The following is a 13,743-nucleotide window of genomic DNA, read 5'->3' on the forward strand; positions in this document are numbered from 1 at the left end:
CAAATTGTATTGGTCGCATACACATAGTGCATTTGGAAAGTATTCAGGCCCCTTGACTTTTTCCACAATTTGTTACGTTACAGCCTTATTCTACAATATATTGAATCGTTTTTTCACCCTCATCAATCTACACACAATACCCTATAATGACAAAGCAAAAACAGTTTAGACATTTTTGTAAATTTATAAAAAATGTAGAGAAAAAAAAATTGAAATATCACATTTACATAATTATTCAGACTCTTTACTCAGTACTTTGTCAAAGCACCTTTTGACAGCGATTACAGCCTCAAGTCTTCTTGGGTATGATGCTACAAGCTTAGCACAGCTGTATTTGGGGAGTTTCTCCCATTCTTCTCTGCAGATCCTCTCAAGCTGGATGGGGAGCGTCGCTACACAGCTCTCCTGACAGGTCTCTCCTGAGATGTTTGATCGGGTTTAAGTGCGGGCTCTGGCTGGGCCACTCAAGGACATTCAGAGACTTGTCCCGATGCCACTCCTGCGTTGTCTTGGCTGTGTACTTAGAGTCGTTGTCCTGTTGGAAGGTGAACCTCCGCCCCAGGCTGAGGTCCTGAGCGCTCTGGAGTAGGTTTTCATCAAGGATCTCTCTGTACATTGCTCCGTTCATCTTTGTCTCAATCCTGACTAGTCTCTGAGTCCCTGCTGCTGAAAAACATCCCTACAGCATAATGCTGCCACCATCATGCTTCACCGTAGGGATGGTGCCAGGTTTCCCCCAGACGTGACGCTTGGCATTCAGGCCAAAGAGTTCAATCTTGTTTTCATCAGACCAGATAATTTTGTTTCTCATGGTCTGAGAGTCCTTTAGGTGCCTTTTGCCAAACTCCAAGCGGGCTGTCATGTTCCTTTTACTGAGGAGTGGCTTCTGTCTGGCTGCTCTACCATAAAGGCCTCATTGGTGGAGTGCTGCAGAGATGGTTGTCCTTCAGGAAGGTTCTCCCATCTCCACAGAGGAATTCTGGAGCTCTGTCAGAGTGACCATCGTGTTCCAGCTCACCTTCCTGACCAAGGCCCTTCTCGCTGATTGCTCAGTTTGGCCGGGTAGCCAGCTTTAGGAAGTCTTAGTAGTTCCAAACTTCTTCCATTTAAGAATGATGGAGGCCACTGTGTTCTTGAACCTTCAATGCTGCAGACATTTTTTGCTACCCTTCCCAGATCTGTCCCTCAACACAATCCTGTCTCGGAGCTCTACAGACAATTCCTTCAACCTCATGGCTTGGTTTTTGCACTGTCAACTGTGGGACCTTATATAGACAGGTGTGTGACTCTCCAATCATGTCCAATCAATTGAATTTACCACAGGTGTACTCCAATCAAGTTGTAGAAACATCAAGGATGATCAATGGAAACAGGATGGACGTGAGCTCAATTTTGAGTCTCATAGCAAAGGGTCTGAATACTTATGTAAATAAGGTAGCAGCTTTTATTGTTAATACATTTGCAAACATTTCTAATATCCTGTTTTCGCTTTGTCATAATGGGGTATTGTGTGTAGGTTGATGAGGATTTAAAAAAAAAAAAAATTTGAATAAGGCTGTAATGTAACAAAATGTGGAAAAAGTCAAGGGGTCTGAATACTTTCCGAATGCACTGTATTTAGCATATGTTATTGAGGGTGTAGCAAATGCTGTCATTGCATTGGCCATGTCAGCTAACAATTTTTAGCGACATAGTTAGTCTAGCCAGCTATCTGAACTTGTAAACTCAGCAAAAAAAGAAACGTCCCTTTTTCAGGACCCTGTCTCAAAGATAATTCGTAAAATTCCATATAACTTACAGATCTTCATTGTAAAGGGTTTAAACACTGTTTCCCATACTTGTTCAATGAACCATAAACAATTAATGAACATGCACCGTGCCTTAAGCATGTTGCAAGGAGGCATGAGGACTGCAGATGTGCCCAGGGCAATAAATTGCAATGTCCGTACTGTGAGACGCCTAAGACAGCGCTACAGGGAGACAGGACAGACAGCTGATCGTCCTCGCAGTGGCAGACCATGTGTAACAACACCTGCACAGGTACCGGTACATCCGAACATCACACCACGGGACAAATACAGGATGGCAACAACTGCCAGAGTTACACCAGGAACGCACAATCCCTCCATCAGTGATCAGACTGTCCGCAATAGGCTGATTGAGGCTGGACTGAGGGCTTGTAGGCCTGTTGTAAGGCAGGTCCTCACCAGACATCACCGGCAACAATGTCACCTATGGGCACAAACCCAGCATCACTGGACCAGACAGGACTGGCAAAAAGTGCTCTTCACTGACGAGTGATGGGGTGATGGTCGGATTCACATTTATCGTTGAAGGAATGAGCATTACACCGAGGCCTGTACTCTGGAGCGGGATCGATTTGGAGGTGGAGAGTCCGTCATGGTCTGGGGCGGTGTGTCACAGCATCATCGGACTGAGCTTGTTGTCATTGGCTGCAATCTCAATGCTGTGCATTACAGGGAAGACATCCTCCTCCCTCATGTGGTACCCTTCCTGCAGGCTCATCCTGACATGACCCTCCAGCATGACAATGACACCAGCCATACTGCTCGTTCTGTGCATGATTTCCTGCAAGACAGGAATGTCAGTGCTCTGCCATGGCCAGCGAAGAGCCCGGATCTCAATCCCATTGAGCACGTCTGGGACCTGTTGGATCGGAGGGTGAGGGCTAGGGCCAGGGCCATTCCCCCCAGAAATGTCTGGGAAGTTGCAGGTGCCTTGGTGGAAGAGTGGGGTAACATCTCACAGCAAGAACTGGCAAATCTGGTGCAGTCCATGAGGAGGAGATGCCCTGCAGTACTTAATGCAGCTGGTGGCCACACCAGATACTGACTGTTACTTTTGATTTTGATCCCCCCTTTGTTCAGGGACACATTATTCAATTTCTGTTGGTCACATGTCTGTGGATCTTGTTCAGTTTATGTCTCAGTTGTTGAATCGTGTTATGTTCATACAAATATTTACACATGTTAAGTTTGCTGAGAAAAAAAACGCAATTGACAGTGAGAGGACATTTATTTTTTTGCTCAGTTTAGTAATAATGGCTGAATACTGACCGGGCACGCATCGCACGTGCCCAGGAGCCCTGACCTCCAAGGGGCCCGCATTGATTTTGATAGTCATTCTCACTCAGATATCATCTTAGCATTGGCATAAGTCATTACCAAATGTGTAGAATTGCAGGAAATAAGCTGTAAAATTGCAACGTTTTCTCTCCGCCCCAAGGCAAAGCGTGTAGAATTGCAGTAAACCTGCTTTAAAATGGCAACATTTTTCTATGCACCATGGCAAAATTTGTAGAATTGCAGGAAATGAACATTGAAATGAATTGTCTCTCCACCACCAGGAGGAAATCCACTGAAATGTTTTGCTGCGAAAGGTGAAGGGCCACCCAACCAAATTGCGCTTAGGGCCCCCAAAAGGCTAGAGCCTGCCCTGCTAAGAATCTCCATTGAAAATATTTTTGAGGCTAGGACTAGTCTTAATCTGTGTCCGGGAAAGCACCCTTAAATGTCTGACTTTGACACCTCAAATGATAGTTCTACGGTATATAAAGTGAGGTCCAAAACTATTTGGACAGTGACATATTGTTGTTGTTTTGGCTCTGTACTCCAGCACTTTGGATTTGAAATGATATAATGACTATGAAGTTAAAGTGCAGACTGTCAGCCCTAAATGAAATCTGAGCGTTTGTTTTAGACAGGTCCAGAGAGTTTAGGAGGAATCCCCCCAAACATTTTGGGTCAGAAAATATAGAACAACATATCATTTGAAAGAGCCTTTGTTTTTTGGGAAATCAAAATCAAATCTTACTGCTGGCAACATCATTAGAATAATGCCGCCCCCCCATAAAGGCCATAAATAATGCGCAGTGGTCATATTCATAGAGTATGCAATGTAGGTCAAGTCACTAAAAGTGCAAACATTTAGTATGAATGGATATGACTATCAGGGTATACCCTGATAGTCATTGTTAAGCAATGCATTTTCTTCTCCATCAACATTACCTTGTACATTACCAGTCAACATTTTGGACACACCTACTCATTCCAGGGTTTTTCTTTATTTTTACAATTTTCTAAATTGTAGAATAACAGTGAAGACATCAAAACTATGAAATAACACATATGGAATTATGTAGTAACCAAACGTGTTAAACAAATCAAAATATATTTTATATTTCAGATTCTTCAAAGTAGCCACCCATTGCCTTGACAGCTTTGCACACTCTTGGCATTCTCTCAACCAGATTCACCTGGAATGCTTTTCCAACAGTCTTGAAGGAGTTCCCACATATGCTGAGCAATTGTTGGCTGCTTTTCCTTCACTCTGAGGTCCAACTCATCCCAAACCATCTCAATTGGGTTGAGTTTAGGTGATTGTGGAGGCCAGGTCATCTGATGCAGCACTCCATCACTCTACTTCTTGTTCAAATAGCCCTTACACAGTCTGGAGGTGTGTTTTGGGTAATTGTCCTTTTGAAAAACAAATGATAGTTCCCCAAACCAGATGGGATGGCGTAGAATGCTGTGGTAGCCATGCTGGTTAAGTGTCCCTTGAATTCTAAATAAATCACAGACGTGTCACCAGCAAAGCACCCCCACACCTCCTCCTCCATGCTTCATGGTGGGAACCCCACATGCGGACATCATCCGTTCACCTACTCTGCGTCTCTCAAAGACACATCGGTTGGAACCAAAAATCTCATCAGACCGTGTTTCTTGGCACAAGCAAGTCTCTTCTTCGTATTGGTGTCCTTTTGTAGTGGTTTCTTTGCAGCGATTCAAATCAAATGTTATTTGTCACATGCGTAGAATACAGTGAAATGCTTACTTAAAGGCCTTAACCAACAATGCAGTTAAGAAAATAATAATAATAATAATAATAACAGTAAATTAACAATAGCGAGACTATATACAGTGGCTACCGGTACAGAGTTAATGTACGGGGGCACCGGTTAGTCCAGGATCCATGAGACTCCTAAAGGTCTTACTCACATCGGCTACAGAAAGCGTCATCACACAGTCATCTGGAACAGCTGATGCACTCATGCATGTTTAAGTGATACTTGCCTCGATGTGAGCATAGAAATAATTTAGCTCATCTGGTAAACTCGTATCACTGGGCAGCTCGCGGCTGTGCTTCCCTTTGTAGTGTGTAATAGTTTGCAAGCCCTGTCACATCCGACAAGCATCGGAGCCGGTGTGGTATGATTTGATCTTAGTCCTGTATTGACGCTTTGCCTGTTTGATGGTTCATCGGAGGGCATAGCAGGATTTCTTGTAAGCTTCCGGGTTAGAGTTCAGCTCCTTGAAAGTGGCAGCTCTACACTTTAGCTCAGTGCGGATGTTGCCTGTAATCCATGGCTTCTGGTTGGGGTATGTACGTACAGTCATTGTGGGGACGACGTCATCGATGCACTTATTGATGAAGCCAGTGACTGATGTGGTGTATTCCTCAATGCTGTCGGAAGAGTCCCGGAACATATTCCAGTCTTTGCTAGCAAAACAGTCCTGTAGCTTAGCATCTGACCAATGTTTCATTGACCGAGTCACTGGTTCTTCCTGCTTTAGTTTTTGCTTGTAAGCAGCAATCAGGATAGAATTATGGTCAGATTTGCCAAATGGAGGGAGAGCTTTGTACGCATCTCTGTGTGTGGAGTAAAGGTGGTCTAGAGTTTGTTTTTTTTACCTCTGGTTGCACATTTAACATGCTGGTAGAAATGAGGTAAAACAGATTTAAGTTTCCCTGCATTAAAGTCTCCGGCCACTAGGAGCGCCGCCTATGGATGAGCGTTTTCCTGTTTGCTTATGGCCGTATACTGCTCATTGAGAGTGGTCTTAGTGCCAGCATCGGTTTGTGGTGGTATATAGACAGCTACGAAGAATATAGATGAAAACTCTCTAGGTAGATAGTGTGGTCTACAGCTGACAATGAGATACTCTACCTCAGGCTAGCAAAACCTTGAGACGTCCTTAGATATCGTGCACCAGCTGTTGTTTACAAATATAGAGAGAACGCCATCCCTTGTCTTACCAGAGGCTGCTGTTCTATCCTGCCGATACAGTGTCTAACCCACCAGCGGTATGTTATTCATGTCGTCGTTCAGCCACGAACTCATGAAATATAAGATATTACAGTTTTTAATGTGCCCTGTTAGTAGGATATACGTGCTTGTAGTTTGTCCACTTTATTATCCTGCGATTGTACGTTGGCCAACAGTACCGATGACAAAGGCAGATTTAGCCACTCGTCACCGGATCATTACAAGGCACCCCGATCTCCTTCCGCGATATCTCCATCTCTTTCTCCTGCAAATGACGAGGATGAGGGCCTTGTCTGGTGTCTGGAGCAAATCCCTCTCGTCTGACTCATTAAAGAAACATTATTCGTCCAGTTCAAGGTGAGTAATCACTGTTCTGATGTCCATTAGCTCTTTTCAGTCATAAGAGACAGTATCAGCAACATTATGTACAAAATAAGTTACAAACAATGCGAAAAAAATTACAAAATAGCACGGTTGATTAAGAGCCCATAAAACGGCAGCCATCCCCTGCGGCGCCATCTTTCGACCATAAAGGCCTGATTCACACAGTCTCCTCTGAACAGTTGATGTTGAGATGTGTCTGTTACTTGAACTCTGTGAATAATTTATTTGGGCTGCTATTTCTGAGGCTGGTAACACAAATTAACTTATCCTCTGCAGCAGAGGTAACTCCGGGTCTTCCTTTCCTGTGGTGGTCCTTATGAGAGCCAGTTTCATCATAGCGCTTGATGGTTTTTGCAACTGCACGAAGAAACTTTCAAAGTTCTTGAAATGTTACGTATTGACTGACCTTCATGTCTTAAAGTAATGATGGCCTGTAATTTCTCTGCTTATTTGAGCTGTTCTTGCCATAGTATGGACTTAGTCCTATTTGGTAAAAGACCATCTTCTGTATACCACCCCTACCTTGTCACAACACAATTGATTGGCTCAAACACATTAAGAAAGAAAGACATTTCACATATTAATGTTTAACAAGGCAAACTTGTTAATTGAAATGCATTCCAGGTGACTACCTCATCAAGCTGGTTGACAGAATGCCAAGAGTGTGCAAAGCTGACATCAAGGCATATTGTAACTAACTATTGAAGAATCTCAAATATAAAATAGATTTTGATTTAACACTATTTTGGTTACTACGTAGTTTTGATAGTCTTCACTACTATTTTACAATGTAGAAAATAGTAAAAATAAAGAAAAACCTTTGAATCAGTAGGTGTGTCCATAGTTCTCACCGGTCTGTTTTTTTTTCTTGATAATTTGAAATCTCTGATTGCAGTGACTGACTACCCAAACCAGATGTAACTGGTTTCAAGTGGCCAAGAGACGCAATGTGATCCCCTACTTCTTACTAGTGGACGAACTGGGAATCAGAAAGGGGATATATTTACATCAATAAATAGGTAGAAACCTCCTCATATGTGACCGACCAGCTCAAATCGTTCTTATGTAGCAAAATTTGAAATTGTGTTTTTTACACTGTATAAAAGTAGAGACTCAGAGTGACAAAATGGTATATCATACACTACAGTTGAGGAACAATGGGAAAGTAATTCTGCTTTGATAGTGATAAACTTGTAAACTCACTTTGAGAAAATGGCCTTTGAATATTTTGGTACTACTACTGTTAAGCCCTTCTTTGTCTATACCCATTCAGCATTGTTCACACCCTCTTAAGTTTTAGACCCACCCATCTCTTTAACCCTTTCACGGGTGAGTTCCAAATATCTCTAATGGTCACCCCAGCATGAGTTTTTTTATGCACGTGATATTAGAATGTTCTCTCCATTCCAGAATGTGATTGTTACACAACAGTACATTTAATCCACGCTGCCCTCAAACCAAGGCACGCAGCCTGTTTTTATTTATAGGCTGTTTTCAATGTGTCAATTTTTTATTATTTTCTAAACAAGTTTTTTATTTTCTAATAACAGTTTGAATTGAGGTTTGTTCCACCTCATTCATTATTATAAAAGTAGTCATTTTTACTTTTGCGGACCAATTCATTTTTTTGACATTTCTGACCCGGACAAAATTCCCCAATCACTTCCCAATTGTTTGTGCAGTTCAAGTCTGCAGACATTTGCTCATCTCCCGTCCTGCATACACGTGTTCACATTTTCCGTCTGTTGCCTGCATCGCAATCAAAGTTGTTTTCGTTACCAATTATAACTTTGGAAATGTGTGTGTTTCTATCAAAGTGCCTTATTACGTTATAATAGTTTCTGCATGTCGTGTTATGTCGTTTCTACTGTCGCATAATGTTTTTGTGTATATTCCTTGTAACCGCGGACACACGAGGTAACGTTACTCATTTCATAACCTTTAGGGTGCTATATTCAATCGTGCTTATGTAGTTAGCTACATTCTTCTATTAGCTCTGGAAAACAATGCTAATTGCGTCAGAGAAGTATTAGCATGTGTTGTATTTTGAAGCTACCCTGGCCTTATGACTCCCAAGTGGCACAGCGTCTCAGTGTTAGAGGCGTCACTACAGACACCCATGTTCAAATCCAGACTGCGTTTCTATCAAAGTAAGTGCCTTATTACGTTATAATAGTTTCTGTGTGTCATGTTATACCATTTCTACTGTAGCTCACTGTGTGTATGGAGCATAATATATTTGTGTATATTCCTTATAACCGCGGACTCGCGAGGAAATGTTAATCATTTCATAACCTTTATGGTGTTATATTCAATCGTGCTTATGTAGCTAGCTACATTCTTATATTAGCTCTGTAAAACAATGCTAGTTGCGTCAGAAGTATTGGCTTGTTGTATTTTGAAGCTACCCTGGAAAAATGTACAAATATCTTCTTATACCACTTGGTCGTTTTCTGAGTGCATTCCACAAAGCTGTTTATCATGTCCGCCTTATCCACTGCCCCCATTTTAAGGTTATAGTCAAGCACGCAGTCTGGTTTGATGTTTCTCTCTCCCGTCAGGTGGTCCACCTTCCCTGTGGGCGAAATGGTTGCTGTATGGACAGTGGAGAAGACATGGACGACTCATTTGTCATGGCACTTTACTGCCAGCTGTTGACATTTCTGATTTTGTATAACGGGTCATTTAGGATGGCAGTAGCGTTGTTGATGAAGTGCAGTCATAGCAGCAGAACTAGGAAGCAGTCTTGGCAAATAAGGGAGTTGCAAACATAGGATCTGTGCTCCAGTATTCTCTTAGGGAGTTCTTCTTTACTATCCCCATGAGAAGGACTGTCAAAATTGTTTGGTGATCAAGAATATGAACTGTTTGCAAGCTCACCAACAATGGGGTATTAAGCAACAATTACTAGCATATGCCTACTGGTCTTTTGGTATGTCAAAATATACAGAAATGTAGAATTTCATTTTTTATTTACTTGAAGTATTAAGCGTGCATTTGGAATTTGTTGTTAAAATGAATTATTACTGTGGCGAAGAAGCACCATAGACTTTCTCCAAACTCCCGCTGTCACTCCTGCTCTCTCCCTCCTGCGTTCGATGTTGCCGGTCTACTAACCACCGGGCCTGACAACCCACATTGCGCACATCTGGCAACCATCATTGCACACACCTGCTCCCCATCGTTAAGCAAACTTGGGCTTCATCACCACCCTTACTCTCCCTTCATATAGCCTTCAGTAAGCCTCAGTCATCAGGCAGTATTGATTTCTCTCACGTTCAGTAAGCATCTCATGTTTGTTATTTTGTATGGTTTCATTATTAAAATCACCTTCTGTCTGACACCCTGCGTATACGTTACACCCGCCAGTGGAAAGCGCTTTGTTCTCTTGTTGAAATGTTTGCTGTTGCTTTCACACGTTTAAATGCATACAGTATGTGGTAAATCTATATTTCATTTAACCTTACAATAATTGCTAGAATTTCATTATTCCATCCCTTACCGTTTATTGCAACATCTAGATGTTTCTGTTTGCTTGATACAGTACATTTTCAATTACCATTTCTTACCCTCTGATTGGGCGCGATGTTATTGTGCACATGAACATTCTCAAGACTCATGTTCTGATGATTTAATTCTACGCATGGTTTCCCTTGTTCATAATTCCCAGGTTATGTCGGAGTTGCCTGTGTCCTGTGTTTCGGTCATTCTGGTTGTACATAATATGAGCTTTTTTGGGGGGGCAGTGGTTAGCGCGTTGGGCCAGTAACCGAAAAGTTGGTGGATCGAATCCCAGAGCTAACAAGGTAAACATCTGTCGTTCTGCCCCTGAACAAGGCAGTTAACCACTGTTCATAGGCCGTCATTGAAAATAAGAATTTGTTCTTAACTGACTTGCCTAGTTAAATAAAGTTTAAATAAAAAAATACTTTCTGTAATTGCCAATGGGCCATCTGCTTATGGGCGCGTTCCCCTGCCCAGGTGTTGCTGATGCATGCCACAGCTTACAATGCCTGAAATTGTATTTTACATATCAGCTAACCACATATGTTATAGCAATCGTTCAGTCAATGACACAGTTGATGACATAGCTTGCAACCATTGGTTGATGCATGCAATGTCTGAGCAGGGGAATGCAACCGTTATGTAGGCTATCTGATTAAGGTCCTGTTAGACAGATTTGATTTGGTTTCTCAAGAGGAGGCTGTGCCGTCTTGACATTTACCTGTGTCCGTTCAGATAGGAAAGGGTTTTAAGCCTGATACAAGCTATTTCTTTCGGGCTATTGCCCGTGTGTATATTTCGTAAATGTACTTGTATATTTTGTATTATATGGAGCTTTCACCATTGGATCACCAAGACCTGTAAATACATCTACACTCTGAGCACGTCAACCTGCCTTGCCTTCTGCTGATTTCATGCATGGTTTCGAAATGGTTCACCCGATATGGATGAAAATATGCTCAAATTATAGCTGACAGTCTGCACTTTAACCTTGTAGTCAGTGTATAATTTCAAATCCAAAGTGCTTGAGTACAGAGCCAAACAAAAGAAAGTGTCACTGTCCAAATACTTTTGGACCTCACTGTAAATTGACCCCTACCTCGCTCACTGTGCTCTGTACTGTGGCAGCGGCCATCGCCACCTTGCCTTCCAGCTCAAACAGCTCTGTGGTGGTGGTGGGACGGTAGCGGGTCAGAGAACTGCCCACACGGAGGCTCCTGGAATGTCCTGTTGAAAAATAGGCCTACAGAGAAAGATTGGGACATTAAATGAATGACATAAAATGAATATAACCTTAGGCTACCCTAAGATCCACTTTAACACAAAGGCCTTACTATGTTCACTACCTAATTGTACTGGAATTAGTTGTTCGTAATTGCTATCTTTTAACATGCATTATGTACACAATTCTGCCAATGATTAACCAATCTGCATCTATGCAACATGTTCTGATACATCTGCACATCTATAGAGGACATTGACGGCCGAAACTTCTTGTTTTTAATAGTTGCGTATATATATAAAGTATCATGTTTTTAATTGTGAGAGTTGCTCATTTTCCTTCTCAGTGCTCATAGAATTTTATCACATAACACATTGGTTGAGTGCCTTTTACTCCTCTCTACATCAAAATCAAATCAAAGGTTTTTTGGTCGCGTAAACAGTTTAGCAGATGTTATAGCAGGTGCAGCAAAATGGTTATGTTACTAGCTCCTAACAATGCAGTAAAATGTCAAACAAGTACACAAATAATAAAAAAACAATGACAAGAAATCAAAAAATGTCAGAACGAATCCAATTAACAACCCAAATAGCACTAACAGTAATCTAATGCAATCTGTGCTTATATACACGGGATGAATTTACACAAGATATGCTAAGAATATGTACAGCAGTACATATCAATATAAATAAATATACGGTGTGTGTATAAACAGTGTAACTAAAATGCAATGTACGGAAGTAGAAATATTAGAATGAGCTGTCGATTCAAAGTATAAAACCCCATGGCAAAATGGATAAAATTGCAGGGAATTAGCTTCTGGACCACCCCGTTCAATAGAAAGTTAGAATGGGCACGGTGTCGAAGGCAGTGGATAGATCTAGGAGGATGAGAACAGAAGAGGCAATCAGCTTTGGCAGTGTGGGCCTCTGTAAGCCTCTTTGACACAGAACAGCAGTCCCTGTTGAGTGACCCGTCTTGAAGCCTGACTGGTTAGGGTCAAGAAGAGAGAGAGACAGTAGTTCTGAAAGATAGCAAGAGAGTTGGTCAGAGAAAGTGTTTTGGAAATAAGAACATACTGGTCTGTAGTTTTTGATATAAGGGGAGTCAAGTGTTAGTTTCTTGAGGTGGGGAATGACTTGGGCCATTTTGAAGTAAGAGGGGACGCAGCCAGTGGTCAGGGATGAGTTGATGAGGGAAGTGAGGAATGGGAGAAGGTCTCCAGATATGGTCTGGAGGAGGGGATGGGGTTGAGCGGGAAGTTGTCGGGCAGCCGGACCACACTAGTTGCAGGATTTCATCTCGAGAGAGGGGAGAAAGAGGTCAAGGCGTAGGGTAGTTCTGTGTGAGTGGGACCAGTAGACTCAATAGGATGAGTGAATGAGGAGCGGATGTCGTCAACCTTCTTTTCAAAGTGGTTGACAAATTCATCCGCAGATTGGGAAGAGGGATGGAGTGGAGGATTAAGGAGGGAGGAGAAGTGGAAAATAGTTTCCTAGGGTTAGAGGAAGAAGCTTGACATTTTGAGTGATAGAAAGTGGCTTTAGCATGAGATACAGAGGAAGAGAAGGGAGTAAAATCATCCTTTTACTCCCTTCTCTTCCTCTGTATCTGATGCTAAAGCCACTTTCTATCCAGGAAGATTAGTTTTCCTCCATTTTTGCTCAGCTGCCCACAGCCCTGTTCTGTATGCTCGCAATGACTCACTCAGCCACAGAGCAGGAGGGGAGGGCCGAGCCGGTCCGGGAGGAAAGGGGACAGTGCGAGTCATAGGATGCAGAAAGGGAAGAGAGTAGTGTTGAAGAGTTGAATCGGGAGACAGGAGGGGGGAGGATTTAGCAGAAGGGAGAGATGACAGAATAGAAGAGGAGAGAGTAGTCGGAGAGAGATAGCGAAGAAGAGGGTTGGAGGAGACAGAAAAGAAAACAAAATAGTGATCAGAGACCAGAACAGCCTCTAGTAAAGATGAAGTTAAGCATATTGCCTGCCTTGTGAGTGGGAGTGGACTGGGAAAGTGTGAGGTCAAAATAGGCAAGGAGGGGAAAGAAAGAGTTGGAAAGAAATTAATCAAAGGCAGACGTCGGGAGGTTGAATTTGCCCAGTACAAAGAGCTGTAAGCCATCGACAGGAAATTAGCTTATCAAGGTGTCAAGCTCATTGAGGAACTCTCTAAGGGCACCTGGCGGGCAACAGATAACAACAATGTTCATCTTGAGTGGACAATTGACAGTGACAGCATGGAATTCAAATGAGGAGATGGACAGGTGTGTGAGAGAGTAAAGAGAAGAATAGCCCTGTGCCACCACCACTATGAACAGATGCTCTTGGACTATGAGAGAAAACGTAGTCAGATGAAGAGAGAGCAGATGGAGTGGTGTTTGGGGTGATCCATGTCGCCGTCAGGGCCAAGAAGTCAAGGGACTGAAGAGTAACATAGCTGAGAAGAACTTGGCTTTCTTGACCGCAGACTGGCAGTTCCAAACGCTACCAGAGACCAAGAATACCACAAGGGTTGTGAGTGGAGGGTACACTAAATTAGAAGGGTTGCAAGGGGTGGGGAGCGTCT

At 42.5% G+C, this 13,743-nt stretch overlaps 1 protein-coding gene across 2 annotated transcripts in view; it reads right to left on the reverse strand.

Annotated features, from left to right (window-relative positions):
- mlphb (melanophilin b) overlaps positions 1 to 13,743 on the reverse strand; it is a 157,408-nt gene that overhangs the window by 6,113 nt on the left and 137,552 nt on the right. For both annotated transcript variants that reach the window (XM_014163857.2, XM_014163856.2), the window contains exon 11: positions 11,055 to 11,198. In XM_014163857.2, the coding sequence (XP_014019332.1) occupies positions 11,055 to 11,198 (144 nt within the window). The remainder of the gene's footprint in view (positions 1 to 11,054; positions 11,199 to 13,743) is intronic.

The sequence above is a fragment of the Salmo salar genome, chromosome ssa21 (genome assembly GCF_905237065.1).
Source record: "Salmo salar chromosome ssa21, Ssal_v3.1, whole genome shotgun sequence".
NCBI lineage: Eukaryota > Metazoa > Chordata > Actinopteri > Salmoniformes > Salmonidae > Salmo > Salmo salar.